The sequence below is a fragment of the Periophthalmus magnuspinnatus genome, chromosome 8, assembly GCF_009829125.3.
Source record: "Periophthalmus magnuspinnatus isolate fPerMag1 chromosome 8, fPerMag1.2.pri, whole genome shotgun sequence".
Taxonomy (NCBI): Eukaryota; Metazoa; Chordata; class Actinopteri; order Gobiiformes; family Gobiidae; genus Periophthalmus; species Periophthalmus magnuspinnatus.
Genome location: NC_047133.1, coordinates 13,298,114 through 13,325,962, shown reverse-complemented (window position 1 = coordinate 13,325,962; position 27,849 = coordinate 13,298,114). Strand labels below are relative to the sequence as shown.

Sequence of the window (27,849 nt, the reverse complement as noted above, 5' to 3'; positions counted from 1 at the left end):
TTAGATGTCATTGCTTTGCCCCAAATGTTCCACTGTCTGTCATTAATCTTATCTGTATTATATCCCTATATGAAAACAAGCATGAAAGTTCTGCTACCAGGCCAAGTACTTTTTAGGGAATAAAAAAAAGCAAGATACTGTTTAAAGTCATACTGTGGAATACTCCAGGCAAAGCAGTAACATCTCCATGGAGACAGGCAGTGGACCTCCCACCAAACTGTTGATTAGTTACAGTTACATAGTCCATCTTTAAACCCAGAACAGTGCTGCCCTATGGTATTGCTTGAGCAGCATGGCATACTGAATAATATTTATTTTAATATGTATTAAAATGTAATTCCTATGCAAAGCAAAGACTTGACCTGTCTTCATGTTTCTATAGAGCGTCTGAAGAAGGAGGAGAAGACACGACAGGAGCTAGAGAAGGCCAAGAGGAAACTGGATGGAGAGACGTCGGACTTCCAGGACCAGATTGGAGAGCTGCAGACACAGATCGAAGAGCTCAAAGGACAGCTGGGAAAGAAAGAGGAGGAGCAGCAGATGATTCAGGCCAGGTATGTCCCACTGAGGCCACCATACAGAAGGGGTGAGAAGAAGGAATACAGGAAGATCAATGGATACATAAACTACCAGTCAAATGTTTGGACACACATTTTCATTTATGTTTCTCCCATAAGTATTTGCATTGTAGGTTCTCAGTGAAGGCACTAAAACTATGAATACATGGATACATGGATACATATGGAATGTAGTAAACAAAAATAAACTCAAAATAACCTGCTTTGCTTTTTGGCATTTCTTGACCCTGTTATGGCACAGCTGTGAAGTGAAAACCATTTCAGGAGACTTCATCAAGAAGATCATTGAGAGAAGGTCAAGGGCTTGCAGCGCTGTCAACAAAGTAAAGGGTGGATACTTTGACGATATAAAATATAAAAAAATATTTACTTGAGTTATTTCACTTTTTTTCTCTGCTACATAATCATCATGCATCATATATTTGATGTCTTCTGTATGTTTATACAATGTAGAAAGTAGTAAACATAAAGAAAAAAATATTGAATTAGAAGGTGTGTCCAAACTTTTAACCGGTAGTATAGTAGGTAGTAGTAGGTTGCATTCACTTTCTAGAACTGAATGATGTGATAATTTCAGATGTTGGGCAGGGGCCTATATAACTCTATGGGAGATTCACTGATTTTGAAAGAAATGTCCAAACTTATGATGTTGAACTTTATTATTATTTGTTAAGGACTGGTTCCACAAATTTGCCATATTAATCATCTTTGCTTTTAACAAACCAAAATAAAATTGAATCAAAAATCATGGTCAATCAATAAAAGAAAATAATCTGGATTAATTTTATTTGTGATGTCTACAAATTTTATTTGTGATGTCTACAAATTTTATTTGTGATGTCTACAAATTTTATTTGTGATGTCTACAAATTATTGTACTAGTTTTGCATTTAATCTTACATCACAAAAGTACATGCAAATATTTGTCCAAAATTGTTCAGCTCTAAACTACATTTCATATTTTAGAGTTTGTAGCGTCAGACCAAAAGAATGTGAACCTGGAAAATTCTTTCACACTTGCACTTGAAAGCAACATATGGCCCATTTGTGTTGAGTCAGAATGAGGTAAGTGGTACATAACAGAAGCTGTTAGTCATGGTCACACCTGTGACAGATGGAGCGGTCAGCAGACTGAGCCAGGAGCAGTAGCTAGTAACTGGTCATTACAATATATGCCAATGTAAGAAAAACGCAGTACAACTCAGTCAATACTTGTCAGAAGCGTTTGAACAAAAAAATTGTGATTTAATAAAAGCACACCCAGTGATTTAAATATGGATAATTACTTAAGTAAAATGAGTAAATATTCATAAATTAGGCAATGGGAGGTTCCTTAGAAATGTTAGAAAACCAGCCATTAGTGCAGCTCCTGCTGAATATGTTGTTTTCTTAATATAATAAAATGTTTATTGGTTAAGGGAGTTAACTGCAGCCACCAGTGTAATTCATAATGTAATTGCAGATATTGTCAGTCCAAAATCGGGGACTGACTCGAACCATAAATTGTGTATCATTCCACAGAATTGACACAGTTAAAGGATATGCCACATTGAGCAGATAGACACAGTGTTATGACAAACTGATTTGAATGTAATGTCATGTGATTATTTATAATTAAAGTATCCTTGCAAAGTCCAGTGAACTAGTGCTGCCCCCTAGTGGGAAATATATAAGAACTAGAAAACAACATTGTGTTGTACTGTTCACTCTACACCAGGGTTTACACTAACATTATCAAATTTTCTAGATAAAAAAGATAAAATGTGAATTGTTTGTTTAAGACACATAGTCACAAGTTACTCAAACATGAATGACTCAAATGAAATACAATTTTCTTCGTTAATGATGAGGTAACACCATTATAACATGGTTTGAAGTTCATAAAAGGTACCTTGTAAATCTTGTTGTTGTTGTGGTTGGCAAGCCCCTCAGTGGCAAGGCTCCAGGGGTGGATGAGATCCATTCTGAGTATCTTAAATCTCTGGATTTTGTGGGGCTGTCTTGGCTGACATGCCGGTGCAACGTCGCGTGACAGTCGGAGACAGTACCTGTGGAATGGCAGACCGGGGTGGTGGTCCCTCTGTATAAGAAGGGGGACCGGTGGGTGTGTTCCTACAGGGGAATCACACTCCTTAGCCTTCCCGGTAAGGTCTATTCTAGGGTACTGGGGAGGAGAATCCGACCGATAGTCAAACCTCAGATCCAGGAGGAGGAGTGTGGTTTTTGTCGTGGAACACTGGTTGGGATGAAAATCAGCACCTCCAAAAACATGGTTGTTGACCAGAAAAAGGTGGCTTGCCCTCTCCGGGTGGGTGGAGAGTCCTTGCCTCAAATGGAGGAGTTCAAGTATCTCGGGGTCTTGTTCACAAGTGAGGGAAGGATGGAGCATGAGATTGACAGGCGGATCGGTGCAGCGTCTGCAGTGATGCGGTCGCTGTATCGGACTGTCGCAGTAAAGAAGGAGCTTAACCGTAAGGCAAAGCTCTTGATTTACCAGTCAATCTACGTTCATACCCTCACCTATGGTCATGAGCTCTGGGTAATGACTGAAAGGACAAGATTGCAGATACAAGTGGTCGAAATGAGTTTCCTCCGCAGGGTGGCTGGATGCTCCCTTAGAGATAGGGTGAGGAGCTCGGTCACACAGGAGGAGCTTAGAGTAGAGCCACTGCTCCTCCACGTCGAGAGGAGCCAGCTGAGGTGCCTCGGGCATCTATTCCGGATGCCTCCCTAGGGAGGTATTCCGGGGACGTCCCACCGGGAGGAGGCCCCAGGGAAGACCCAGGACACGCTCGAGGGACTATATGCCTCGGCTGGCCTGGGAATGCCTCGGGATCCTGCTGGAAGAGCAGAAAGACGTGTGTGGAGAGCGAAGTCTGGGCCTCCCTGCTGAAACTGCTGCCTCCGCGGCTCATCCCCAGATAAAGCGGAAGAAAATGGATGGATGTAAATCTTGTTTACAATTTACTTCTCTATGTTCCAGAGGTGAGGAGGAGGTGAGCCACAAGAACAACGCTCTGAAGCAGGTGAGGGAGCTGCAGGCCCAGCTGTCCGAGTTGCAGGAGGACCTGGAGACAGAGAAACAGGCCCGAAGTAAAGCGGAGAAACTGAAGAGAGACCTGAGTGAGGAGCTGGAGGCCCTGAAGACTGAGCTGGAGGACACACTGGACACTACAGCCGCACAGCAGGAGCTCAGGTACTCACCTCACACACATATTGATACTTTGCAGTGACATCATCCCTAGGGGGGGGTTCTTCATGTATGTCTGTGGCGGAATGTTCAGCAGGCACCATGATGACACAATGCACTCACGAGCAAACACTGACAAAAAAGTCTTAAAAATACTAAATTGATTTAAAAAAACACATTACAGGAGCATGTTGTCAATATGAGCTTTCACAATCCCGTTAAAAAAGTGACTAGAGTGACTAGAGTGACTAACTGAAAAAACATTGGCTAATGCTAGCCAAGTCAGGTCTTTATGGTCAGATTTTGTCAAAAAAAAAAAACTCTTCAGACAGAGACACACCTCTAATTAGATTTGCCTCCCAGGGAAACTGTTATCAGATCTTTAGAGTCAGTGTATAAACAAGCGTTAAAGATTTTTGATAAAAGCCCTCTCATGCACCACCTGACATCTCTTTAGGTTCTACACTACAATGGTTCTGGCTTTATATGAATAAATGTGTGTGTCTCTGTGTGTGGAAGGGTGTGGGAGTTTTTAATGTATGTATACTTTTTGTGTTTCAACCCATTGTCATTTTGTTTGTGTTTTGTCAAATGTTTGTGGGTTGTTCTTTTCCCTACTTGGGGAATGCAGATGTAAATTAGGCTAACTCTGGTACAATGCATCAAATGGCAAACTTTCTCTTCTAATTGTACATGGTCCCTTTTTTAAATAAATTAATAAACAGTATCTGCCTATGTCAAATTAGAACGGTCATCATCAGAACAAAAGGGAGAATGTTTCTTCAGCTCTTAATTGGGACCTGAACTTTTTTGACTGGAGTCCAAATCTTTTGACTGGACCCCCCTGTCGTAGCATATTTTAAATTCAATGCAACTGAATTTAAAATATGCTATTATTATAATGGCTTACACTTGTAATGCGCTTTTCAAAGCCTCTCAAAGTGCTACACTATAGTCATTATTCATTCATTTCCACACTTGGTGATGGTAAGCTACTATTGTAGCAAGCAAGGCTGCCAATCTGCGCCATCGGCCCCTCCGACCACCACCTATCATTCACGCACACACCACTTTCATACTAGGCAATGTGGGTGAAGTGTCTTGCCTAAGGACACAACGACAGAACTTGGTCCAAGCGGGCGAGCCTTCTGAGAATGCCATTTTAAGGACCATTCAAATGACTGAAATGCCAAGTTTGGAATTTTTCATTGCTATGGCTATAGTCCTATTTTGCTGTCACTCATGGTTATGCACATCCTCCAGCAGAAGATCCTGCACTGGGTTCACCCACAGCGGCTCTGAAGTTTCAGTCAAACACATACAATAAAAGGACTATGAAATCTGAAAAGTTGGGCAATTTGAAAACCTAGGCTGATTTCTTCTTTGTCTGGGTGGGTTTGCTCTCCAGTTCCCAGCCCAAAACATAATATGACAATATGATAAAGGTAAAATTCTCCAAGTAAGGTGGTCCTGGCCAAGGCTAGCTCATGACCTGGAGATGTTTGCATGCAGCACTGATTGCCCCCAAGACACTGAAGGATGGGTCCAATGCAGAGGACACATTTTCTTAGTGTACCTTCTTTTGTAGGACTAAACGTGAGCAGGAGGTGGCTGAGCTAAAGAAGGCCATTGAAGAGGAGACCAAAAACCATGAAGCCCAGATCCAGGACATGAGACAAAGACATGCTGCTGCTTTGGAAGAAGTGTCGGAGCAACTGGAACAGGCCAAGAGGGTACCACCATAAGCCTGGAGATTTTTATATTTTTCGACCAACATAAAATTGGTTTCCAAAGAAAGTCAAGTAACACTTCAATAACTACACCTGAATTAGCTTTAATAAACCATGACCAAAGACTTCATTCTTAATGAACAAATAACTTGTTAAGAATACTTCAGGCTTAGTACTTAAGGTAATTAATACCCAAACTCTTAACCATTAATTAAGTAGTTACTAAGTCTGAATCATTTTTAATATACTATTTGTTCATTATGAATAAAATTCTTGTTCATGCTTTATTACGAGTGTAAATAGTGTAGTTATTATAAAGTGTCAACAAAATTCCATCACTTTTAAAAAAAAAAAATTATTTAACTTTTTTTATTTATTTTATTCTATTTTATTTATTTATTTAAAATGTATTTATATTTTCTTTAATTCAACTTATGCTATGTGTTTGTGCATATATTTGTGGCATTTAAAACTATTGTTATACTGCATAAACATTACCATCAATCATGTATATCCTGATATTTGGTTGTGTGCAGTTCAAAGCCAACCTGGAGAAGACCAAGCAGAGCCAGGAGACGGCCAACAAGGAGCTGTGTGCGGAGGTGAAGAGTCTGCAGCAGGCCAAAGGGGAGTCTGAGCACAAGAGGAAGAAGCTGGAGGGACAGCTACAGGAGGTGATGGCCCGCACCGCAGAGGGGGAGAAGGCCAAGGGAGAACTGGTTGAGAAGAACCACAAACTACAGGTAAAACAACCAAAGTACCAAACATGTCACATCAGGTCATTCCTAAACAGTGATGAATATGAATGTTGTTCTGTCAGACGGAGTTAGACAACGTGTCGGCCCTGCTAGAGGATGCAGAGAGGAAGGGCATTAAGATGGCCAAGGACGTAGCTGGGCTGGAGAGTCAGCTACAGGACACTCAGGTAATGGGACAGGAGGGATAGTGAGACTCAAAATATTGTCAGCAGGAGAGGAGTTTAAATTGTATGTGTGAGGGTACTATAACCTAAAAATTATACTGCTAAAGTTGTTGTAGTTTGCCAAAAAAAATAAAAAAGTTAAATGTGTTGAATGTTGCGTCTGCGTTTTGACATTTAGTGTGGTATAAGGCATGCTACTTTTTTTTTTTTTTTTTCACTCTTAACTTCTCCACAAATGAAAAAAAAAAAATTTTGGTATTCTCAAAATTAGTTCTTAACTGAGAATTTTCTTCTGGAATAACAAATCCCAAGAACAGACCAGAGCACTCTTCCGCATGGAAATTCTAACGTTTTATATTGTTACGCTCATTAAACAATGCTATGTGATGCAATAACATTTATGAGTGAAGTTTTACAGAGAAAAGTAGTCTATTTGGTTTAACAGACTTCATACAGGCTGCTGTTCTGCTGTGGCAGCCTTAGTGCATCCCAGCCCTTGTGCACTCCATATAGGCCACTGTTAGAGCCCTGTGTCTGGTCATCGCACTGGACCCATGTAGGAGTGGAAGTTTGGTTATTAATTATTTGTTATCTTTAGTAAGGAAACATTTATTCATGAGGCTATATGTTTTTATAGAATCAGCTTTTCTCCAAAAGGTTCCTCATGTAAGTGTTTTCTCCTGACATCGAAGACCTTCTGTGCTGTACCTATAACTGTTGTGCCTGGTGCCTGTGCAGGAGCTGCTGCAGGAGGAGACTCGTCAGAAGCTGAACCTGAGCAGTCGTGTGCGTCAGCTGGAGGAGGAGAAGAACGCTCTGCAGGAACAACAAGAGGAGGAGGAGGAGGCCCGCAAGAACCTGGACAAGCAAGTGCTGTCACTGCAGGCTCAGGTACACGCACTCATAGGCCTACTTTACGTGGGTTTGACTTGAACTTAAAAGGGTGGTAAGTAACTCATTAGAAATCTATTACTTTAATTGAGTGTATTTTTGGGATACCTTTTTGAGCAGATAACCTTTACTTGTAATTTTGTATAGTTCTAGCCATTTGTTTAAGTTGTTAATTATTACTAAGTACAGAAAAGGTCTCAATCCACAGCTGTCTCACCTCTATCTCAGCTCTTTTTTATACCGAGAAACGCATAACAGCATTGCATTGCTATTTGGGTACAGTTCAGATATTAATATACAGATTGTAGTTTAGAACAACATGATATAGTATTAAACTGTTTAATGAATCAAGTTTTGTGTAAATGACTGATCTAAAAGGCTATATACATGTGCAAAAAAGTAACTAAGATAAGATAAAAGGACATTTATCTGTCCCACAATGGGGAATTTTTAACCATGTAACTGTACTTTTACTTGAGTACAATTTTATGGTTTTCTTTCTACCACTGGACTTGAATAACCCGACTTCAATCTCTGTATCCTATTGTGCTGCCTTTTAGCTGTGTGAGAGTAAGAAGAAGCTTGAAGACGATGCGGGTACCATTGAGGCTTTGGAGGAGTGTAAGAAGAAGCTGCAGAAGGAGCTGGAGCTGTCAGCCCTGCGCCTGGAGGAGAAAACTATGGCCTTTGAGAAGATGGAGAAGACCAAGACACGCCTACAACAAGAGCTAGATGACCTGACTGTGGACTTGGACCATCAGAGACAGATCGTGTCCAACCTGGAGAAGAAGCAAAAGAAGTTTGACCAGGTACTCTACACTGATACTAATACTAATACTTTCACTCCAGAAGAAATCTGCTACTTACATGATGTTGCTTTAATAACTTAAAAGGGCTATATTAGACTTTTTTCTGATCGATGTTATAATGTTGTTTCCTCATCACAAACATACCCGGAGTTGTGTCTTGTTTAATTCACATGTTTAACACACAAACCCTGCATATTTAAGATGAGTTCTTCTCTCATCCTAAAAACACTGTGTTCCACCTTGTGATGTTGTGTGGTAATACAGGAAGTGATCCTCTGTGTTTTAAACTGCATACACCTTCACTAGAATTTGGATGATTTCAGCCCTGGAATTACCCATCTGTACTGAACTTAAGGTTTAGGTAGCTGTTAACTTGAAAACTACCGCTACATGAGCTTTTGTTGATGCAGAGTAATAAAGCAGAATTACTGAAACAATATTTATCTTAAGCTAAATTTCTGGAATAATATGGGGCTCTATTGTTTTTCTTCAGAGCAAAGCTAAATAAGCTTGTATGTGCCACTGTTGTGCACAGATGCTGGCTGAGGAGAAGAACATCTCGGCGCGGTATGCAGAGGAGAGGGACCGTGCTGAGGCTGAGGCCAGAGAGAAGGAGACCAAAGCCCTTTCTCTGACCCGAGCTCTGGACGAGGCTCTAGAGGCTAAGGATGAGCTAGAGAGGCAAAACAAGCAGTTGAGGGCCGACATGGAGGACCTGATGAGCTCCAAGGACGACGTGGGCAAGAACGTGAGTCTGTCCTTCTATATGGAGATGGGTAATGGGAGGTGTTTCTACTCAAGAATGGATTTGGTCTGGAGCCACTTACTATACCTCTTATCAATGCTGCTTTGGGGTTATTATGGAAAAACAAAATTTATTAAAAGTTGGGTAATGTAGCTTTAAGTTTAAAAATCAACCAGCATAAAGCCAATGATAACAATTTAAAATCCTGCCCAAACTTATACTGTCATGGTGTCCATGAGAGACCGACTAGAGCAGGGGTCGGCAACTTCGCTTGGCTTCGGGCCAATTTTTTTCAGCGCCCACAGGTGGCGGGCCAGATGGTAAAGGTATTGGCTTACATATATTTATAAATACATAAATATGAATTACATGCATTTTAACTCACCTAAAACAGCCAATTATGGTTTTGGTAAGAATTATGCCTTTGTTGAACATGGTAATATGGATACTAAAAGCGCACAGTATCGGGTAGAGCTATGAAAAACTTTTCACTTTAAGTTTTTACCTCATTTATTCAGGTCTTTGTCTCATGATATTAATTGAAACTAATACTTTTGTGGTTAAAATGTGCGGATTTAAACAAGGATAAAATCTTTCTAAGACGGTTACTTGAACCAGGAAGCTGCGTAATTATTGCTTATCGTCAAATCTCTCCATCAAAATTCTTTTCTCACGCTGTCTTCTTGTGACCATCGCTGCGATTTAGCTCTGCCTCGAAGGTTAAACTACGACAGGCTTTTAGTCGTGCGTAATACCGCACTAACGGCTTCCTTACTCCGCATTTGGTGCCGTAATGACCTGCACCTTTACGCACGACTGTGGGAGAGCTGTAGGACTTGGATGATGCCAAGTGCAGCAAGGATCGTGATAAAATCACAACGTAAATGAAAAATGTTTAAAATTGACATGGCTAAGTGGATTTATGTTGTGTCAAACATGAGCAAAGGTCGGGAACAATAAAACCTGACATGCGGACAAAAAGCAAGTCCCCACCCCGGTTAAAAGAAATCTTCAAACTGAGTATTTTGACAGTTTTGTGATTAAGTGATTTATTTTAATAAAATAGGGAATTTTGAATAACTAACCACAGAAGTGCAAGAAGGCTATAGCGTAACTGGTGCACATTCCTTGAGCTGCGCGCAGTCTGCATGCTTGCCTCACCAGATGTCCAAAAACAGTTAGCCACGATTTTGACTGGTGAAGGTGTATGTACACACCAGTTCATTGTTTGCTTTTAATGTTGTGTTACATCAAATCAAATCAAATCAAACTTTATTTATATAGCACTTTTCATACAAAAAGAAGTAACACAAAGTGCTTCATTACATACACAGTTACATACACATCATGGGCAGTGGAATGCCCGTAGCAGTGCCCACATAACTTGGCATTTGTCGTAACGGTGGGTGTAGCGGACCAAAGGATGCAGACTCGGGGAATATTTACAGTATTTATTAAAGAAATGACAAATGGTGCAGTTAAAGGGTTGATCCGGCGGTGAGCAGGAGGTGAGGCACGGGCCAGGATCCAGGAGCGGAACGTGGAGCGCAGCGGAGATGACGATGCGGGCAGCACCAGGGCAGGACGCAGAGTGCTAACCAGGGTCCGGGGTCGCGGAATGCAGAGATAAAACAGACAGTACCAGGGCTGGGAAGCAGGGTGGAAGCAGGGTCGGAGCTGAGCCGGGAGCGCTGGAGCTGAGACGGTCCAGCAAGCTCGGTGGAGACGCACATACGATCCGGCACCGAACAGGATGAGGCTGAAACGAAGATGAACCGGCACTGAACAGGGTGTAGAAACGCAGATGATCTCGCCCTGTGTGTCTGGTCCTGGCTCCTCTTATACACAGCAGGTGGTGGTGATTGCGCTGATGAGCTGCAGGTGCGCGCAGGAGGAGCCAGGAGCTCAGCCCAGCTCGGCAGGTGAGGGAGGGAAGGAGCAGGACAGGAGGAAAAACGTGGAGCAGACGGAGCGGATCATGACAGTATTAAAGAATCAATGCCGGAAGAAAGTCCAAAATCCTCTGGCGGGCCAAAAAAAATTGGCAAAGGGCCAACATTTTCCCGCGGGCTGGACGTTGCCGACCACTGGACTAGAGACTGACAATTTTTTTGGATTATCACAGGTCACGATGGGAGTATCCAGCTCAGTTTAATGTATCTTGTAATGTCTTGTGAACCTAACCTATTTTAAACTTATTTTTTTGGTAATTCTTAACTGATGAATATAGAATATATTTGTGTGACATAATCATAAAATCACTATGTTTAATCTCCCACTAATTTCAACACTATGTGTCCCCTGTCAGGTGCACGAGTTGGAGAAGTCTAAGCGCACCCTGGAGCAGCAGCTGGAGGAGATGAAGACCCAGCTGGAGGAGTTAGAAGATGAGCTCCAGGCCACAGAGGACGCTAAGCTCAGACTGGAGGTCAACATGCAGGCTCTGAAGGCCCAGTATGAGAGGGACCTACAGGGGAGGGACGAGCAGAGCGATGACAAGAAGAGGGCACTGCTCAAACAGGTGCCAATTACTGCAGAAATCCACTGTCACTTCTGGGACCCAAAAAAAATATAAGACTGTAGAAATATTTGACTCTTAACACAATTGAATCTCTATTACATTAGAAAATATTGCAGTAACAACATGGAATACCTATTACGAATACCTCCTCCTCTTGTGTATGTCAGGTGCGGGAGATGGAGGCAGAGTTGGAGGATGAGAGGAAGCAGAAGGCTCTGGCTGTAGCAACTAAGAAGAAGCTTGAGCTGGATCTAAAGGATGTGGAGGGACATATCCAAGGAGCCACCAAAGCCCGCGATGAGGCCATCAAACAGCTGCGTAAAATACAGGTATATGCATAAGTACTGTCCACTATTGCACAAGATACAGGCATATACTCATGTACTGTACACTACTGCACAAGATACAGGTATATACAGGTATATACACATGTACTATCCACTACTGCACAAAATACAGGTGTATACACATATACTATACGGTACTGCACAATATGCAGATGTATACACATGGCCAAAGATCTGGCCTGGTGGCCATAATCTGGTTGTCTCCATGGTGATAGATAAGATGAATTCCATATTCTGGGACAACACTAATCTACTGACCAAAAGGTTCTTAGCTCAATACACAATAAAAACATTGCACTGTTCTCACTGTACCTCTGCAGCTTGAATGAATGTGGTGTTTCCCAGAGCACCTATTGGCCTTAGACCCTCCTTCTCGGCAAGGAAAAAACAAACACAAAAAAACAGTGGGAAAAAGAGAAACCTCGAGGAGAAACCACAGTGTGAGATCCACTCCCATGGACAATGGACAGACAGCTGCAGATGTGTCCAGGACTAAGCATCCATTTGCAGATAGAGTTCAAGTCTGTAGGGCCCGAGCCCACTCTACTAAAGGACAGAGGGAGGCTTATCCACGGTAGGGTGGGGGTCATCCTAGCCAGGTATCGGGTCATCCAGCCAGGTGAGGGAAAGGGAGGGTCCAGGTCCACGGAACAGGATCTGGGCACAGGAGGGCATCTAAGGTCCATTCATCACCGGGTGGTCAGTGGGCAGGCATAAGTGTTAGGTGTTCTGCTTGATGGTGGTCATAGGTGCAGACGGGAAACCATGTTTCTGGCAGATTACCCAGGGCAGCTGCAACTCCAAAATGTTTATCCCCAGATGTTATAAAAATGCAATGCATTAAAATAATTCTTATTTATACTATAAGCATCTGTGATGTTCACCAATCTTGTATGATCCTGTGTGTCCAGGCCCAGCTTAAGGACTACCAGAGGGAGCTGGAGGACACCAGAGCTTCTCGAGATGATATCTTCTCAATGGCCAAGGAGAACGAGAAGAAGCTTAAGAGCCTGGAGGCTGAGATTGTGCAGCTACATGAGGTACAGAGGGAGGGCTGTGTATTGTCATTGGTATTCAAAATGTACTAAATGAACTAAATAATGTATGCAATGATGACTGTGATTGTATTGCATAGCCAACATCTTAGATCGGTTCAACCCCCTCTGCTGGCATAGATAATTGTTTATCTGTTTATGGCTAACACTGCCCCCGTCTGTAGGACCTGGCAGCGTCTGAACGAGGCAGACGCCATGCAGAGCAGGAGAGAGACGAGCTGCAGGACGACATCTCCAACAGCACCTCCGGAAAGTACGCACAAAGGCTTTCAGCATCTGCGCAAGAGAATACTGTAGCTGGAGCATTATTTTAAAAGGGATTACACACAATATACATTTCATACAGGACACTGCTGCCAGGTCTCCATGGAGATGTTTTTGGTTGGAATGTTTCACTGTATGGCTTTAAATGTACCTATTTTGAATTTATTAAATTAAACATGTTTTCATTACTCCAAAATACCTTGAAAAACATGAATTCTTAATGTGATTGGGGTTATCTCTACATAGATCTGGCCCGTAAATTGGCCTGGTTGCATCACATGCTTGTCTCCATGGACCTAGATAAGTTTAATGCCATACTGTGGAGGATGAGAATAGCAATGATAACTCCATGAAGACAAGCATGGCACCAATCCACTCCAAAGTGAAACAATGGAAACCAGGCTGTAGAGAGCTCTTCAGTGTTAAGTGCAGACTGGTTTTAGTGGTAGAATCTGGCTCCCAAAGCAAGGCTCTCACTCTGCTTTGTGTCAGGTCTGCTCTGCTGGAGGAGAAGCGGCGTCTGGAGGCTCGGATTGCTCAGTTGGAAGAGGAGCTGGACGAGGAGCAGGGAAACATGGAGCTGCTCAACGACCGCTTCAGGAAGACAGCCCTGCAGGTCAGACACACACAGCTTTCACCTACACCCTATCTCCGCCCACTGCTCTTCACTTGCAATTATTCAAAGAAAATTCAGACTCCATGTCATACGTGTACATGCCATTTTTCAACACTAAAAACACATAAGGCTCTCACTGCTCTAGAAAAGGACTACAGCATCAACATTTTGCCAGCTGACAAAGGGAGATGCACCGTGATCCTTAACTCCACTGATAATGAGGCTAAAGTGAACAGCCTCCTCAGTGACAAAGCCACCTATGAACTGCTGAAACGAGACCCTACCAGTGGGTACAAGAAGAAAATCATAGACTGCTTACAGAAGCTGGAGAAGGAGGAAGTCTTTGATAGACAGCTGTATTACAGACTCTATCCTGGTGATTCCATTCCCTTTATCTATGGCCTCCCTAAGATCCACAAAGAAGGAGTACCCCTCAGACCCATTGTATGTAGTGTTGATTCTATCACATACAATGTGGTCAAAAATCTGAAGACCATCCTGGCTCCTCTGGTGGGCAACACGGAGCACCATATTGAGAACACAGCTGAAATTGTGAGCAAAATCAAGCATCTTCAATTTGATTCAGATGAGACTCATTTGATGTGACCTCTCTTTTCACTTGTATCCCCACATCAGTAGCTGTGGAGGCAGCAAAGAGGAGGCTACTGCAGGATACTAAGCTAGAAGAGAGAACTAAAATCACACCGGACCAAATCTGCAAACTGCTGGAAATTTGTCTTGATACCACATATTTCCAGTTTAGAGGAAACTTCTACAGGCAAATCCACGGCTGTGCCATGGGCTCACCACTCTCTCCTATCATGGCTAATTTATACATGGAACAATTTGAACAGGAGGCTTTGGCCTCATTTCCAGGTGCGCCACCCACACATTGGTTTCGATATGTGGATGACAACTGGACCAAAATCAAAATTCAGGATCTGGAGCCTTTTACTGCACATATTAATGCTGTGGATCCAAACATCAAGTTCACACGGGAAGAAGCCAAGGAGAACAAACTGGCCTTTTTAGACTGTGCAGTAACAATAGGAGAGGACAGGCGACTCCAGTTAGAATTTTACAGGAAGCCTACACATACGGACCAATACCTGCTATTTGATTCACACCATCCACTGCAGCACAAACTCGGAGTGATCCAAACACTACAACACAGAGCTCAAGTGGTGCCTACAAACACAGAGGGAAAAGTAAAGGAGGAGCAACATGTGGAGAAAGCCCTCTCTGCTTGTGGATATCCAAAATAAGCCTTCAATAGATCGAAGAGAGCTAAAAAAAAACAGGACAACAGGGAATCTGAACCTAGAAGGAGAGGTGTTACCATCCCTTAAACTGCAGGTGTGTCTGAAAAACTTCAGAGAATCTTCAGACAGTATGAGATTTCTGTCTTTTTCAAACCCACAAACACTTTAAGGCAAAAATTGGTTCACCCTAAGGACAAAACCCCGAGCCATAAACAAAGCAATGTAGTCTACTCCATTCAGTGTAGTCAAGACTGCAGTGAGCGTTACATTGGAGAAACTAAACAGCTGCTCCATAAGAGGATGTACCAACACCGGCGGGAGAGTTCCTCTGGACCCCAGTCTGCCGTACATCACCATCTCAAAGCCATTAACCACTCCTTTGAAGATAGTGAAGTTCAGATCTTAGCCAGAGAAAAGAAATGGTATGCAAGAGGAGTTAAAGAAGCTATTTTTGTTAGGAAAGAGAATCGTTCCTTAAACAGAAATGGGGGCCTGAGACATAATCTCTCCCCCATCTATAACTCCATCCTCAGACCCAGAACAATGAAAACAATAGCAGGTCGTGAAGGTCTGAATAGGTTAGTCTCAGCTGAAACTGGAGACAATAGCTGTTTACAGTTTCAGTGTGGTTAGCCCCTCCCCTCAGATAGATTTAAAGGCAGTGGCCACCAGCAATCTGACCAGAACTGAAGAATGGATGGGATGAGCAGCGAAACGTCTTCACTCCTACAAGATTTGTCCAGCTGACAGATTTAACTTCATTGTTTGCTAAAAACACATAAATTAAAATATGCTTCTTGTTACAATGAAATACCACAATGATGAGGTGGGGCCTCTCAGTCCTTTACAGTGCACTGATGTGATAGTTGGTGGTACGATCCCTGTTCCTACTTGTGCACTCTGTTGGTGTGTCTTTGGGCAAGACACTCCACTTACCCAATCCACTGTGTCTAATCAAGTACCGTACTCAAATTTGAATTGAGAATGTCTGAATCTCTCAGACATGTCTAATTGTCAATGATCAGCTTGGGTCTTTATAATGATATTTATAATAACTTTAGATGTAGAAAAGTGATCTTACAACAAAATGTATCTTTTGTGACTGGCCTGTGATCCGCAGGTGGACTCCCTGACCACAGAGCTGAGTGCAGAGCGCAGTAGTGCCCAGAAGAGCGAGAATGCCCGGCAGCAGCTAGAGAGGCAAAACAAGGAACTGAGGGCCAAACTGGGCGAGTTGGAGGGGGCCGTCAAGAGCCGCTTTAAGGCCTCCATCACTGCTCTGGAGGTGAAGATTGGACAGATGGAAGAGCAGCTGGAGCAGGAGGCCAAGTGAGTACCACCATCACCAGTATATACCGTAAATTTCGGACTACAGAGCGCACCTTGATATAAGCCGCACCAGCTAAATTTGAAGAGAAAATCAATTTTGTACATATATAAGCCGCACCTGAATAAAAGCCGCAGGTTTTCATATTGTAACATGAGATATTTACACAGAAAGACGGTGCACCGACACGCTTTTTTTAAACTGTGCCTGAAAATTGGAACCAACACGACAACAACACGGGATGAACACATCTGCAGGTTTAGAAAATAAAGCTGCACCAACACAGAAAATCTGCTTTTATTTCCTCTGAAAACTTTTGTCGTCTTTTTACATTGACCAAGTTGGATTCATTGATGTCGAGCTCACGTGCAGTGGCTCTATTTCAGGGGTCGGCAACTCGCGGCTCCGGAGCCGTATGCGCCTCTTTCAGCCTTATACTGCGGCTCTGCGTGGCTTGGGAACTAACACAGACACAGCTCACAGTCCTGCGTAAAGAGCCCTGATTTTCAGACGTTGTGCGCACAGGGGTCAGGAGCAACTTTGGCCCGTCCCTAATGACACACTAATAAGCTCGTCCGTAGATGTATCATGAAAATCCTGCTGGAAATCGCCACAGAAATCTATTTGATGTAGTAGCAAGTATATTATCTGCTCTTGTATCCGCGGTGACGTATCACGTATAACACATCAGACACGACGCACAAAAGTAGAGCCACAAGCGAGTGAAAATGAGCCAAAACAAAAGTCTTTGGAGATCTTTTTAACAAAGGGGAAAAGGACAACTGAGGAGCCAGAAGAGGAGACTACGACCTCCAAGAAAAAGAAAGATAAATTTAACAGACAATGCCTACTTAAAATCTGGGTTTGTCGCTACAGGTGACTCTCACGCACAGAGTCCGCTCTGCGTAACATACGGGAAAAGCAAATGAGGCAATGAAACCTTCAAAACTGCTTTGGCACATGGAGAATAAGCACCTGGGATTAAACGATACGCTACGAGTTTTTTTGTTGTTGTTTTTTTAAAGAAACTGCGGAGTAGAGTAGACATAATCACATAATCAGCGCGATGCATGATGCAGCGGTTTGGTGAGTTGTATTTTTTTAATGCACTTAAGTTGTTTTTGCCATATTTATCTGCCACGTGTAGAAGGCTTGTCCGTGAAAGTAAAACCTACATTATTCCGTTACATTATTGTTATTATACAGTGTTATCTTCATTTTAGATGTCAAAAAGTATTTGCGGCTCCCAGTGTTTTATTTTATGTGGAAAGTGGGTCCAAATGGCTCTTTGCGTGCGTGTTAAAGGCCGACCCCTGCTCTGCTTCCTTTCTGTTTCTTTATCTTAAAAACTGCATCATATCCATTTCATGATGCGCAAAATGATCGTTCAAAATCAAAACTAGTGAATTCTTCAGAGCAGAATCTTTCCCCACGTCTGTCTCACTTTTACGTTTACAGCTAGAGAGCGCCCCCCAGGGGCCGTTATCCAGTAAAATTCCATATATAAGCCGCACTGCTGTAAAAGCCGCAGGGTTCAAAGCGTGGAAAAAAAGTAGCGGCTTATAATCCGAAATTTACGGTAGTCGAAACCAGAACTTTACATACGCTATATAAAAACACACATATGCTTTTATTTCTCACTGTCTAACGTTTAGGTCAATTAGGATAACCAAAACCTCTGACATTGAAGAAAGTAATGAAAATTGTCTAAAATTGTCTAATCCTAATTGACCTAAAATAGGAAAGGTTTAGTCTGATTTCATGTCAGAGGGTTAGAAAAAAACATTTTTTTTATACAGTGTATGTAAACTTCTGGTTTCAGCTGTGTGAGGTGTGTGAGGGAGGAGGAGGTCTCTAACTGGCGTTTACTTACAGGGAGAGAGCTGCAGCGAACAAGCTAGTGAGGAGATCTGATAAGAGACTGAAGGAAGTGTGCATGCAGGTGGAGGATGAGCGTCGCCATGGAGACCAGTACAAGGAGCAGGTTTGGCTCTAGACTAATATTTTATTTTTATTTTATTTTTTTACATGTTTCCATTGTAAATTATCTTGAAGCTTTTTATAACTTTCGAAACTGTTACTTCAAGTAAGAGGAAAAAAGTATTTGGGAAAATATGTCTCAACTGTTGGAGGATTCTGACCAGATTTGTGCAATAAACGCAAATGTTCAAATAATATATTGATGTCATCATAAAGCTTCTGTCACTTGTAAAAGTGGGAAGAGTAACCAAAACCTTCATTCATGTCAGTCTATTTTCACACTGTCATAAATATTATTTACTTACAGTAAATGTATTCAATTGGAAAGCTACTCTGTGAAGTTTATTTAAAAAGTTATTCAACTAAATATGATTTCTTCCCATCTCTGCTCACAGAATAGGCTTTTGTGTTTCTATTCAATTGAATAGTATTAACGTGATAGACAGCTTGTTTTCTATCCCACAAAATGTTTCCATTATATGATTACTTTACTATCAGCTCTTACATAATGACTATATACTTGTTTTTCTGTAGCTGGAGAAAGCCAACTCTCGGATGAAGCAGCTGAAGAGGCAGCTGGAGGAGGCCGAGGAGGAGGCCACTCGAGCCAACGCCTCCAGGAGGAAACTGCAGAGAGAGCTGGACGACGCCACAGAGGCCAGTGAGGGGCTGAGCAGAGAAGTGCACACGCTCAAGAACAGGCTCAGGTACTGCTCTGGGTACAGTTATATGCCCAGTAACAATTAGACAACTAGTATAATCAGATAACCCAATAATTAGATCTGATTTCTAGTGTGTGTTTACAGCACAAGAGAAAAATCTGATCATTAAAAAACACCTGGTGACATGTGTCAGTGAATTAGTGGATTTCTGTTGTGTTTGGATGAAAATGTACAATGAATTTTAGAATAACTCTTTCATTGTTTAACTGTTTATGTGACATTTCGATTATTTGATCATTCCAGAAATCAGATAATGATCAGACTTTTGGCATTCATATAAACATAGTCACTGTATCACAGTTCTGCCAACAGGCCATTACTTAAGCAGATATAGGAGTGAAATATTGTCATTTTGAGCATTTTAACTAGCACAATGCACCTTTAATGGAGATTTTTAATAATTAAATAAAAAATCTGAGTTTAAAAAAGTAAATTGCTACTTGTTGTCACTAGCTGCGGTTACAATTGCACAAAATCTGATTATTATCAGAGTTATAAGACTATTAAATGTAAATAAAACAAACATGTTTCAAAACAAATATAGAAAATAAAAAAATTATAATTTAGCATCATATCGCTAATTCTTCTTCTTCTGTCCAGACGTGGAGGCCCCATCTCTTTCTCCAGTGGTCGCTCTGGGCGTCGGCAGCTGCAGGTGGAGGGCACGTCTCTTGAGCTGCTCTCAGATGAAGAGCTGGAGAACAAGACTACAGACAGCAACGCTAACGAGACACCTGCCACCCAGCCCAGCCCAGAGTAACTCATCTTACCCCAGCAAAACCCAACCCAGCCCGGAGTAACTCATAATACCCATACTACAAATGAGTGACCTACCACAGTCCACTCCGGAGTATTCATCCTATCCCAGAGTGCCCAGTCCAGCTTGTAGGAAAACCCAGCCCACACCGGAGTGATCCAGCCCACCCAGAGTGACCCATCCCAACCCAAAGTACAATCCAGCCCACCTTGGGATGACCTAGTCTAATACATCCCACTCTGGAGTGACCATTCCCAGCCTGGTGTGACTCATCCCTTTATAGAGTGATCCAGCCAACTCCAACATGATCCAACCCACCCCAGAATGACCCACCCTGAATTAGAACTCAGCCCACCCCGAAATAACCAGTCCAACTTGGAGTAAATGCAGTCCCTCCTAGTGTGACCCAGCCCACCCTGGAGTAACTCATCCTATCCCAGATTGACCCAGCCCTCTCCAGAGTAAAATCCAGCCCACTCCAGAGTAACAAGTCCATCTCGGAATGACCCAGAGTTAACAGTTTCAACCTGGAGTAAAAGCCAGCTCATACCATAGTAACCCATCCCACCTAGCCTTACGCTTCCCTACACTTTTCTGTCCCTCTGCAGCATGGCCCCAACACCAGCAGTGACAGGAGAACGCAAGCACTTACTGTTGCCTTAATGTTCAGATTCAACATTCATTTGAGCTTGTCTCCCGCTCAGAGCATTTCAGTCCTTGTACGGACACAGGACTGAACATGAAATGCACAAGTACAGTGTGGAGTGGACCAGCGTTTTACCAGTGTTTTAGCCGTTTAGTCTGAGTGGTACGGTACAGGACCCCATGGCATGATTTGGTAACCTCCAAAGGTGGGAAATTCATTAATAAAGCTTTTATTATTTTTTTATACCATGGTCAGTATTGCATAGCGTGTATAGAAATAATGAATAATATTGGCAGAAATCATTTGATTAAGTGATTAAGTGTCTCACTCAAGGAATCAAACAGCATGCACTGGTCAAAGCTGGGATTGAACCACCAATGTCGAGGATTGTGCCTGAACGCCAAATCGCTGCTAATCAAAGGAGACATTTTTAATTGTATGTAGCACATTTTAGTTTTTAGTTACATTTTTTTCCCTCAAAATTATTTTTAAAGGTGCCAGATTTTTACTGTCTTTAGAACATGAAAAACAAATCTATTTAATTTCTAATGTTTTCCTAACGCATTCCTAGCATCCTAATTATTTACCGTGATGAGTCTATAAGTGCTTCAGAGGACAGAGTGGTAATGCTAACAACACCTAGCATGCTAACACCACTTCAGCCTTACTTCCTGGTTCGCGGAGGATAAAAACACTTTAATTATCTGTACCGTGGCAAGACAAATTTTACTATGTTAAGTGAAAACAAATTGGGTACATCCCCTTTGAACTCACTATCCCCATACAGCTAGCTTAGCCAACCCGTACCATACCACTCCATAGCTAACGCGTCTCTTTAGCATTAAACTATAAACCCAGTGTTATCATTTCTTAATTGTGTAACTGCATTATATTTCGCTTCTGTCTGCTTGGTTATTCTTGCGTATGAATATAGAATTATGGTTACAATGTTTAGTATTGGTTTCTATGACGACTGTAGGTCATTTTTGACTTGTAACCTTTGCCGCCATGTTTTCAACCATGTATTCTTTTTCCATATCAAGCACAGTATTTTCATAAACTTTTGCCTAGTTATAAGACGTATATTTGTGTAAGCTTGTATAATTCCTGTGTAAGATGGGGTTGTTTGTTATTGGAGGAATTTTCTTATGAATAACTTTTATATTTTTGGAGTTTATCGAGTGAAAAGATCCAGCGGACGACAAAATGTATTTATGTAGTGGCTAATGCTAATATACGCGCACACATCTGGACATGCTCAGTGAAATGCGTGTACAGTTGTGAGTCGTACACATTAAAAGTCTATGGAGCCTTGTCGTCTCCTCTATTGCTTGTTTCAATTAAAGGTCCTACTTTATATTATGCAAAATTGACTCTTGTGAGCTTTTAGCCATGTTATAATGTTGTTTAAAAATACCTGGAGTTGTGTTTTGTTTAATTCACACATGTTTGAGTAACCTTTTATTATTAGTCTCCACTATTGCATCTTCAAAGCTCAAAATGCTCTGTTCTATCTTGGGACGTCATGAAGTGGTAGTTTTCAAGTTAATAGCCACCTTTTACCTTTTGTTTACCTTTTTGAGATTGGCAATTCCAGACCTGAAAGTATCCAAATTCTCATGAAAGTGTAAGGAGTTTAAAAACACTGTGACGCACTTCTTGTTACCACATGACATCACAAAGAGGAACAGTGTTTTCTGTGCATAAATATGCAGGGTTTGTGTAATAAACATGTGCGAATGAAACAAAACACAACTCCAGGTGTGCTTGTGATGAGGAAACAACATTATAACATAGATCAGAAAATATTGTAGTAGACCCTTTACATATTTATTGTTAGAAGGTGCCTTGAAAGTTCTGAAGTTGTTTTTTTTCCCTACTTTTTTGTCAGGTAAACTTGTAAACATGCTGACAATAACATGTTACACTCATGGTCTACAATTTGGTGATGTTATAATTTCAGATGGAGGGCAGGGATCTTTATAACTCTATGGGAGATTTACTATAGCCAAACGTATGATCCACAAATGAACCTTATCATATTAAAACTTGACAACAATTGCATCTTTGAGGCTGAATAATGACATCACTTTCTTAAGATGTTGTGAAAAAATAATGTAATTTTTCTTTATACTGACAGAGAAGAAGCTGAACTTTTGTTCCACTGGACAGGCCCATTAATCACTGGTCTGACATATTAACTGTAAACCAGGTCAACAAATCTGCAATTTCACAATTAAAGAGCAAATATTACCATAGAATCCTGACCTGTCTCCAACTCAGTTTAAACTATTCTTCAGTGTTGTGATGTCACATGAACACAGTGTTAGTGTTACACGATGTTAATGTAACACAATAAAGTATTTCAGAGTTGTGGCCTGATTAGAAGCATTGATCAGTCTGGACTAGCACACACGGCCTTTGTCCTCACAGACTGTGTTTGTAATGAGAGCTGAAAACAGCGGTAATCTTGGTCACGTGACTCATAGTAATACTCACCTGATAGTGATCCAGTCTGCACAAGTGTGCGTGCGTTTGCGTGCGTGTGTGCGCTGGAGGGGCAAACAGGACACTGAGGAGCAAACACGAGCTCAGGTGAGCACTGTGCACAATTTATATCAAAATTAGGATTTGCTCTTTGTCACAGGCTATTTATAGTAAAAGGCAATACGCTTTTAGTGCATGGAGCATATTTTAAAAGGTCAATAGGTCAACGCATAACACTTCCTCCAAATGAAAAAAATAAATAATAATATACAATCATTTATTTCTGGGATGAGCACACGTGTGTAATCACAGTGAGTAAACGGTAAGTGCTGTGAATGAACCCATGAATGACCCGGAGGCGCTGGTCCGCGCTCGTGAGTGCTCTCTCGTATTGTTTGGCGCGAGAGCCACGCGCCGACAGCGCGCGCAGTCAATTGCAGGGTCCGTCAGAGCTTCTAATGTTTGCCCTACAGGAAATATTCACATGCAAATGAGCAGCATGAATCACTGACGTACGGTCGGTATAAATACGATGACCGGGTGTGTTGTCGTCTTAGGCCCAGAGGAGGCACACTGCTTGACCACCGCGGAGAGGACACTTGAGGCGCAATTTGGAGCTGAGCGGCTCGTGATGTCCGCAGTGAGCGCGCAGCCTTTCGTAAAACCCATGCAGTCTTCTCCCTCCGTGTCCCCCATCCAGAGGAGGCACACGCTCCCGGCCAGTGAGGTGCGACCCCTCAACACGCAGGACGCCATCAGCGTCTTCGAGATTGAGAGAGAAGGTGAGGACCGTGGACATGTGCGCTCATACACTTTGTTTTGGCAAAGTCAGACCGCTAACGTGACTGATCCACACACAACCTCTACAGTCTGATACAAGCCAACAGTCTGAGACTTTCAAATATGGAGAGGGAGCCCTTTAACCCGCTGACCTCAAACCGCATTGTTTCACTGACGGTTTTGTTTTTTGTTTTTATTTGTTCAGAAGTAGTCTCTGTATTTCTTTAGAAGTAGTAGCCTACTTAGAGAGTAGTCTATTTAGGTCTCGGCCTGAAATATGTAATGTTTCCAACAACAAAAGACAACAGTGTTGGTTCTATTCAAACAGTGTGTGTTTGGAGCTTGTTTAAAGTGGACATCTTTGTGCTTTGCAGCGTTCATCTCGGTGTCCGGGGAGTGCCCGTTGCACTTGGACGAGGTGCGCCACTTCCTCACGCTGTGCCCGGAGCTCTCCATGGGCTGGTTTGAGGAGGGACGTCTGGTCGCGTTCATCATCGGCTCCCTGTGGGACCAGGAGCGGCTCGAAATGGTAAGACGCGCAGAAGAAACCACTTTTAATGACAACAAATATTATAATACCGTTATGTAGTATTGTTTTAGTCACTGTTTTAGAGGACACATATAACTCCCAAAATAATAACCTGGCTGGAACCCCTTCTGTAAATTATAATTTGCACCAGTGAAAGTGTCAAAAATTTTCGAATAATTTAGTATAGTTTTATTATTATTAAATTGAAAATTGATGTAGTTTGATGCCATTTCCTTATGTATTGCCTATACCAGGGGTGTCAAATACATTTTCATTGAGGGTCACATCAGCAAAATAGCTGCGCTCAAAGGGCCAGATGTAAAATAAACGTAACTATATTTTTAACTTTTTAATTAACTGTTTCTGTATTTATTACTTATTCAGCTTACAAATGTTGCATATTCATTAGCATGGATGTCAAAATATAGCTGTTTAACGGTGTATCGCTTGATAAAATAGCATGTTAAGACGTCATACCTTTTAATTTATTCTGTCGAGGGCCACATAAAATGATGTGGAGGGCCGGATTTGGCCCACGGGCCTTGAGTTTGACACATGTGGCCGATACCATCTAGTCTAGATTCTCCCTTTGAGAACTTAAGTCCTCGGTCATTAGAAGCCAAATTTTCTTAATCGGAAGGCAATAAGAATCTAATAATGATTAGTTTTAAAAGTATTTAGAGGTACATGATTGAAGTAAAATGACATTATTCCCACACATGTAACAGTGTCTTTACTCTGTCTCTCTGCTGTGTCTCAGGATGCCCTCACTCTGCACAAGCCGCGAGGTTCCACAGTTCACATCCACGTCCTAGCCGTACACAGAACGTTCCGGCAGCAGGGCAAAGGGCCCATCCTGATGTGGCGTTACCTGCAGTACCTGCGCTGCCTGCCCTATGTGCGGCGCGCTGTGCTCATGTGTGAGGACTTTCTAGTGCCTTTCTACCGGAAATCCGGTTTCAGGTCCCTGGGCCGCTGTGCCATCACCGTGGCAAACCTGACCTTCACCGAGATGTGGTACCCCATCAGTGGACACGCCTACATGCGGCGCAACAGTGAAGCTATCCGCTTCCCCCAGGGCCTCACTGTGCACCCCCCTCTGAGTGGGCCCCCCACCCTGAGCCAACCCCTGCCCCAAACAGAGGAGAGCAGTGAGGGGAGTGATGTATGACCACCAGTAACGCTACCACTGAGGCAGTTGGCGCTCTCTAACTGAGGGCTCTGTATTTCACAGTAAAAGTCTCTGATATCAATGACTCACTGAGTGGATCTCAGTTCAAGTTTCACTTTACTTTTAGAAATGTTGGGTTTCATTTTTCTGCCGGCTCTTTTAGTCAACAGTCTGGTCTGATCTCCATATATCACCTGTCTGTTTTGACTGTAAAGGTACATCTGTGCACATGACAATATGTAATAAACACATTGTCATGTAGCGCCGGTCAGATCCCATAAGTGCTGACACAGTGTGGTGAATGTAAAGTAATGTGTGTGCGTGTCTGTGTGTAAGCCTCTGTTTGCTTACCTTTGTCACTCCCACCTGTGCGCTGACGTCAGAGCGTGCTATTAGCGCTTTAGCCGCTGTAAACGCCGAGGATTTAGCCTGTGCTCACCGTGCACAGGGGTCAATGACCTCATTATACTGACCCAGTCACTTGACACACTGCACATTACACCTCACTTACACAGTTTGGATCACCTACTATTATTACATTAGTCGTACAACCATTAAATGTGTAATCTAAAGTGTAAAGGTAAGGGCCATGGTCATCTCATGTGCCCAAGGACCTGAGTCTCTGATGGGGGAGTAATCTCTGGCCAACCCCTGACTCATGTCTAATCCACTAACGGGCCTCTGCGCACAGTGTGGGGCCAAGGACACTGGCACTGCACAGCCACCCACACAGTGGCACAGGAGGTAATTGCCCCATTACTAGAAAGTTTATAGTTTGATTCGAAGCCATACCTGATAATAAATAATTATTATGTTCACCATAGTAGTATTATGAACCCCCTGTTCAGATCAGTGTGGATCCTGATTGGGACAACTTACCTGAGGGATTAGTGCACCGTGCATGTTTTAAGTTAATAGGGTATCTGGAGCACCCTAAGGACACCCACCTAGACAGAGAAAGTCCACACAAAAAGGCCCCATGTGTTTGGGAATTGTACTTAATGCTTATAGGCATTATTGGAATGTATGGAATAAAGTCACATCAAATAAATGTCTCTTTCTCCAAATATGAGGTTAACATGTTCAGATAAAATATTACTTTACAGATACATGAATCAGTGCTAGTGCAGCCTCTGCAGCTCAGTGAGGGAATTCTGGAGACTCTGAGCTTTCACACGAGGCCTGTCCTTATACTGAGAATGAGAAAAAAAACTGTGTGTATCCTCTATCTGTAGGTTAAGGCTCTGGCAACCCAGGTTCAGTTGTGATTGTAATACATTTTTAATCACTAGGACTGCATGCTACATACTGTCCATTTAAGACCATATAAATATCACCAGTACTGCTTTCTGTTTGTTTATGAAGTACTGATGTGATTGCAGGGCTGACTCATGGCTCATTCAAAAAGGCAGATTAACATTTGTATTTCAGTGGTCTAGAATTATAGCAATCAGTGACCAAAAGCAGCATGTCATTACTGTAATATGTGCAGCGCTCAAGCCAGCCTTTTGTTTTTATAGTGTACGTCATTCAGCACTCACTCAATGTGACCAACTATTGTGGAGGCCGCTTCACCCTATCCCTGGGTTTCAGAAAGATGAAAAATGAGGACCACTGCCATAACGATTAACAACTTTAAACAAAATATTAAATATTTTTGAATGACAACAAATTCTCAGAATGTTGCAGACAAAAAATAGTCTAGAAAAAGCTGTTTTTCTCCATTTTGATTGTTTTCATTGCCCTGAAAAACATATAAAAACGTATCCTGTGAGTGGGCGTGCATCTTCAGAAACTTGACTCTTATTTGATTCCTGCTGCTTGTTTCCATAGAAATGTTGTTCTTTGGCTATAATCTTCACCAATATAGCATAAAACTTATTTATCTTCATCAAGATTGTACTCAATTACAAGAACAAAAAAATCTACTACTAAAAAGTAAAATCTACTCAATTATAGTAAAGCGAGTATTTCTAATTAGCTACTTGTGTGGTGACATGTCCTCTCCCCTTACTGACAGCCAGAGGGCAGCAGGGGGACAGCAGACCTCCCGATTGGCTCATCATGTCCCGTAATCCCACAAAGTCCTCTCCTTGACTGGGTAATCTGTCCCACAGACGCCTCCCTATTGTGTGAACTCTGAAGGGTCATACACTACCCAATGTCCTGATTTGGAATGAGCTCAGTAATAGCTGGTGAACTAATTTAGGCTTATAGCAACATGTCCCCTGTTATGAGCTATTATTGCTGACTAGAGGCAGGATGAGATAGAGTTTCCACAAGTCTCAATCCACAATTGGATCTACAAGAACGAGACAATGCGAGATTTTGACATTATAATAAGTTATGCAATCTAGTTCCCAATTATGGACACCGTTTTTGACTTACTTTATTTAATATTTCTGCTGTCGTTGTAGCACTGATGTTTGGGACTACAGATTCTCAAAAAACACAACAGTACTTAACTCCATTTTTTTATCCAGTCCAAATGTAAAAAATATTGGGAAAAATCTCACAAAA

The 27,849-nt window shown here is 42.1% G+C and overlaps 2 protein-coding genes across 3 annotated transcripts in view; both read left to right on the top strand.

The window, feature by feature from the left end:
* LOC117374485 (myosin-10) overlaps positions 1-21,439 on the top strand; it is a 93,065-nt gene extending 71,626 nt beyond the window's left edge. The window contains exons 26-42 of one of the 2 annotated variants that reach the window (XM_033970618.2): positions 383-554; positions 3,562-3,774; positions 5,357-5,501; positions 6,035-6,241; positions 6,319-6,423; positions 7,159-7,311; positions 7,872-8,120; positions 8,656-8,868; positions 11,174-11,386; positions 11,554-11,715; positions 12,645-12,773; positions 12,953-13,041; positions 13,545-13,668; positions 16,051-16,259; positions 18,133-18,241; positions 18,772-18,944; positions 19,560-21,439. In XM_033970618.2, coding sequence (XP_033826509.1) covers positions 383-554; positions 3,562-3,774; positions 5,357-5,501; positions 6,035-6,241; positions 6,319-6,423; positions 7,159-7,311; positions 7,872-8,120; positions 8,656-8,868; positions 11,174-11,386; positions 11,554-11,715; positions 12,645-12,773; positions 12,953-13,041; positions 13,545-13,668; positions 16,051-16,259; positions 18,133-18,241; positions 18,772-18,944; positions 19,560-19,719 — 2,825 coding nt within the window. In that variant the 3' untranslated portion in view covers positions 19,720-21,439. The remainder of the gene's footprint in view (positions 1-382; positions 555-3,561; positions 3,775-5,356; positions 5,502-6,034; positions 6,242-6,318; positions 6,424-7,158; positions 7,312-7,871; positions 8,121-8,655; positions 8,869-11,173; positions 11,387-11,553; positions 11,716-12,644; positions 12,774-12,952; positions 13,042-13,544; positions 13,669-16,050; positions 16,260-18,132; positions 18,242-18,771; positions 18,945-19,559) is intronic. The other variant, XM_033970619.2, reaches the window with a different exon arrangement.
* Positions 21,440-23,421: 1,982 nt separating this feature from the next.
* LOC117374843 (serotonin N-acetyltransferase-like) lies at positions 23,422-26,370 on the top strand. The gene is made up of 3 exons (XM_033971040.2): positions 23,422-23,631; positions 24,004-24,158; positions 24,919-26,370. Exons 1-3 carry the CDS (start codon positions 23,481-23,483, stop codon positions 25,327-25,329), a joined length of 717 nt encoding a protein of 238 aa, XP_033826931.1. The 5' UTR covers positions 23,422-23,480; the 3' UTR covers positions 25,330-26,370.
* Positions 26,371-27,849: the final 1,479 nt, after the last annotated feature.

What these genes read in the sequence shown, in the direction of transcription:
- LOC117374843 (XM_033971040.2), top strand. Translation starts at nt 23,481, where the DNA reads ATGTCCGCAGTGAGCGCGCAGCCTTTCGTAAAACCCATGCAGTCTTCT. An exon ending in CTTCGAGATTGAGAGAGAAG is followed by an intron (nt 23,632 to 24,003) that starts GTGAGGACCGTG and finishes TGTGCTTTGCAG; the next exon opens with CGTTCATCTCGGTGTCCGGG. An exon ending in ACCAGGAGCGGCTCGAAATG is followed by an intron (nt 24,159 to 24,918) that starts GTAAGACGCGCA and finishes GCTGTGTCTCAG; the next exon opens with GATGCCCTCACTCTGCACAA.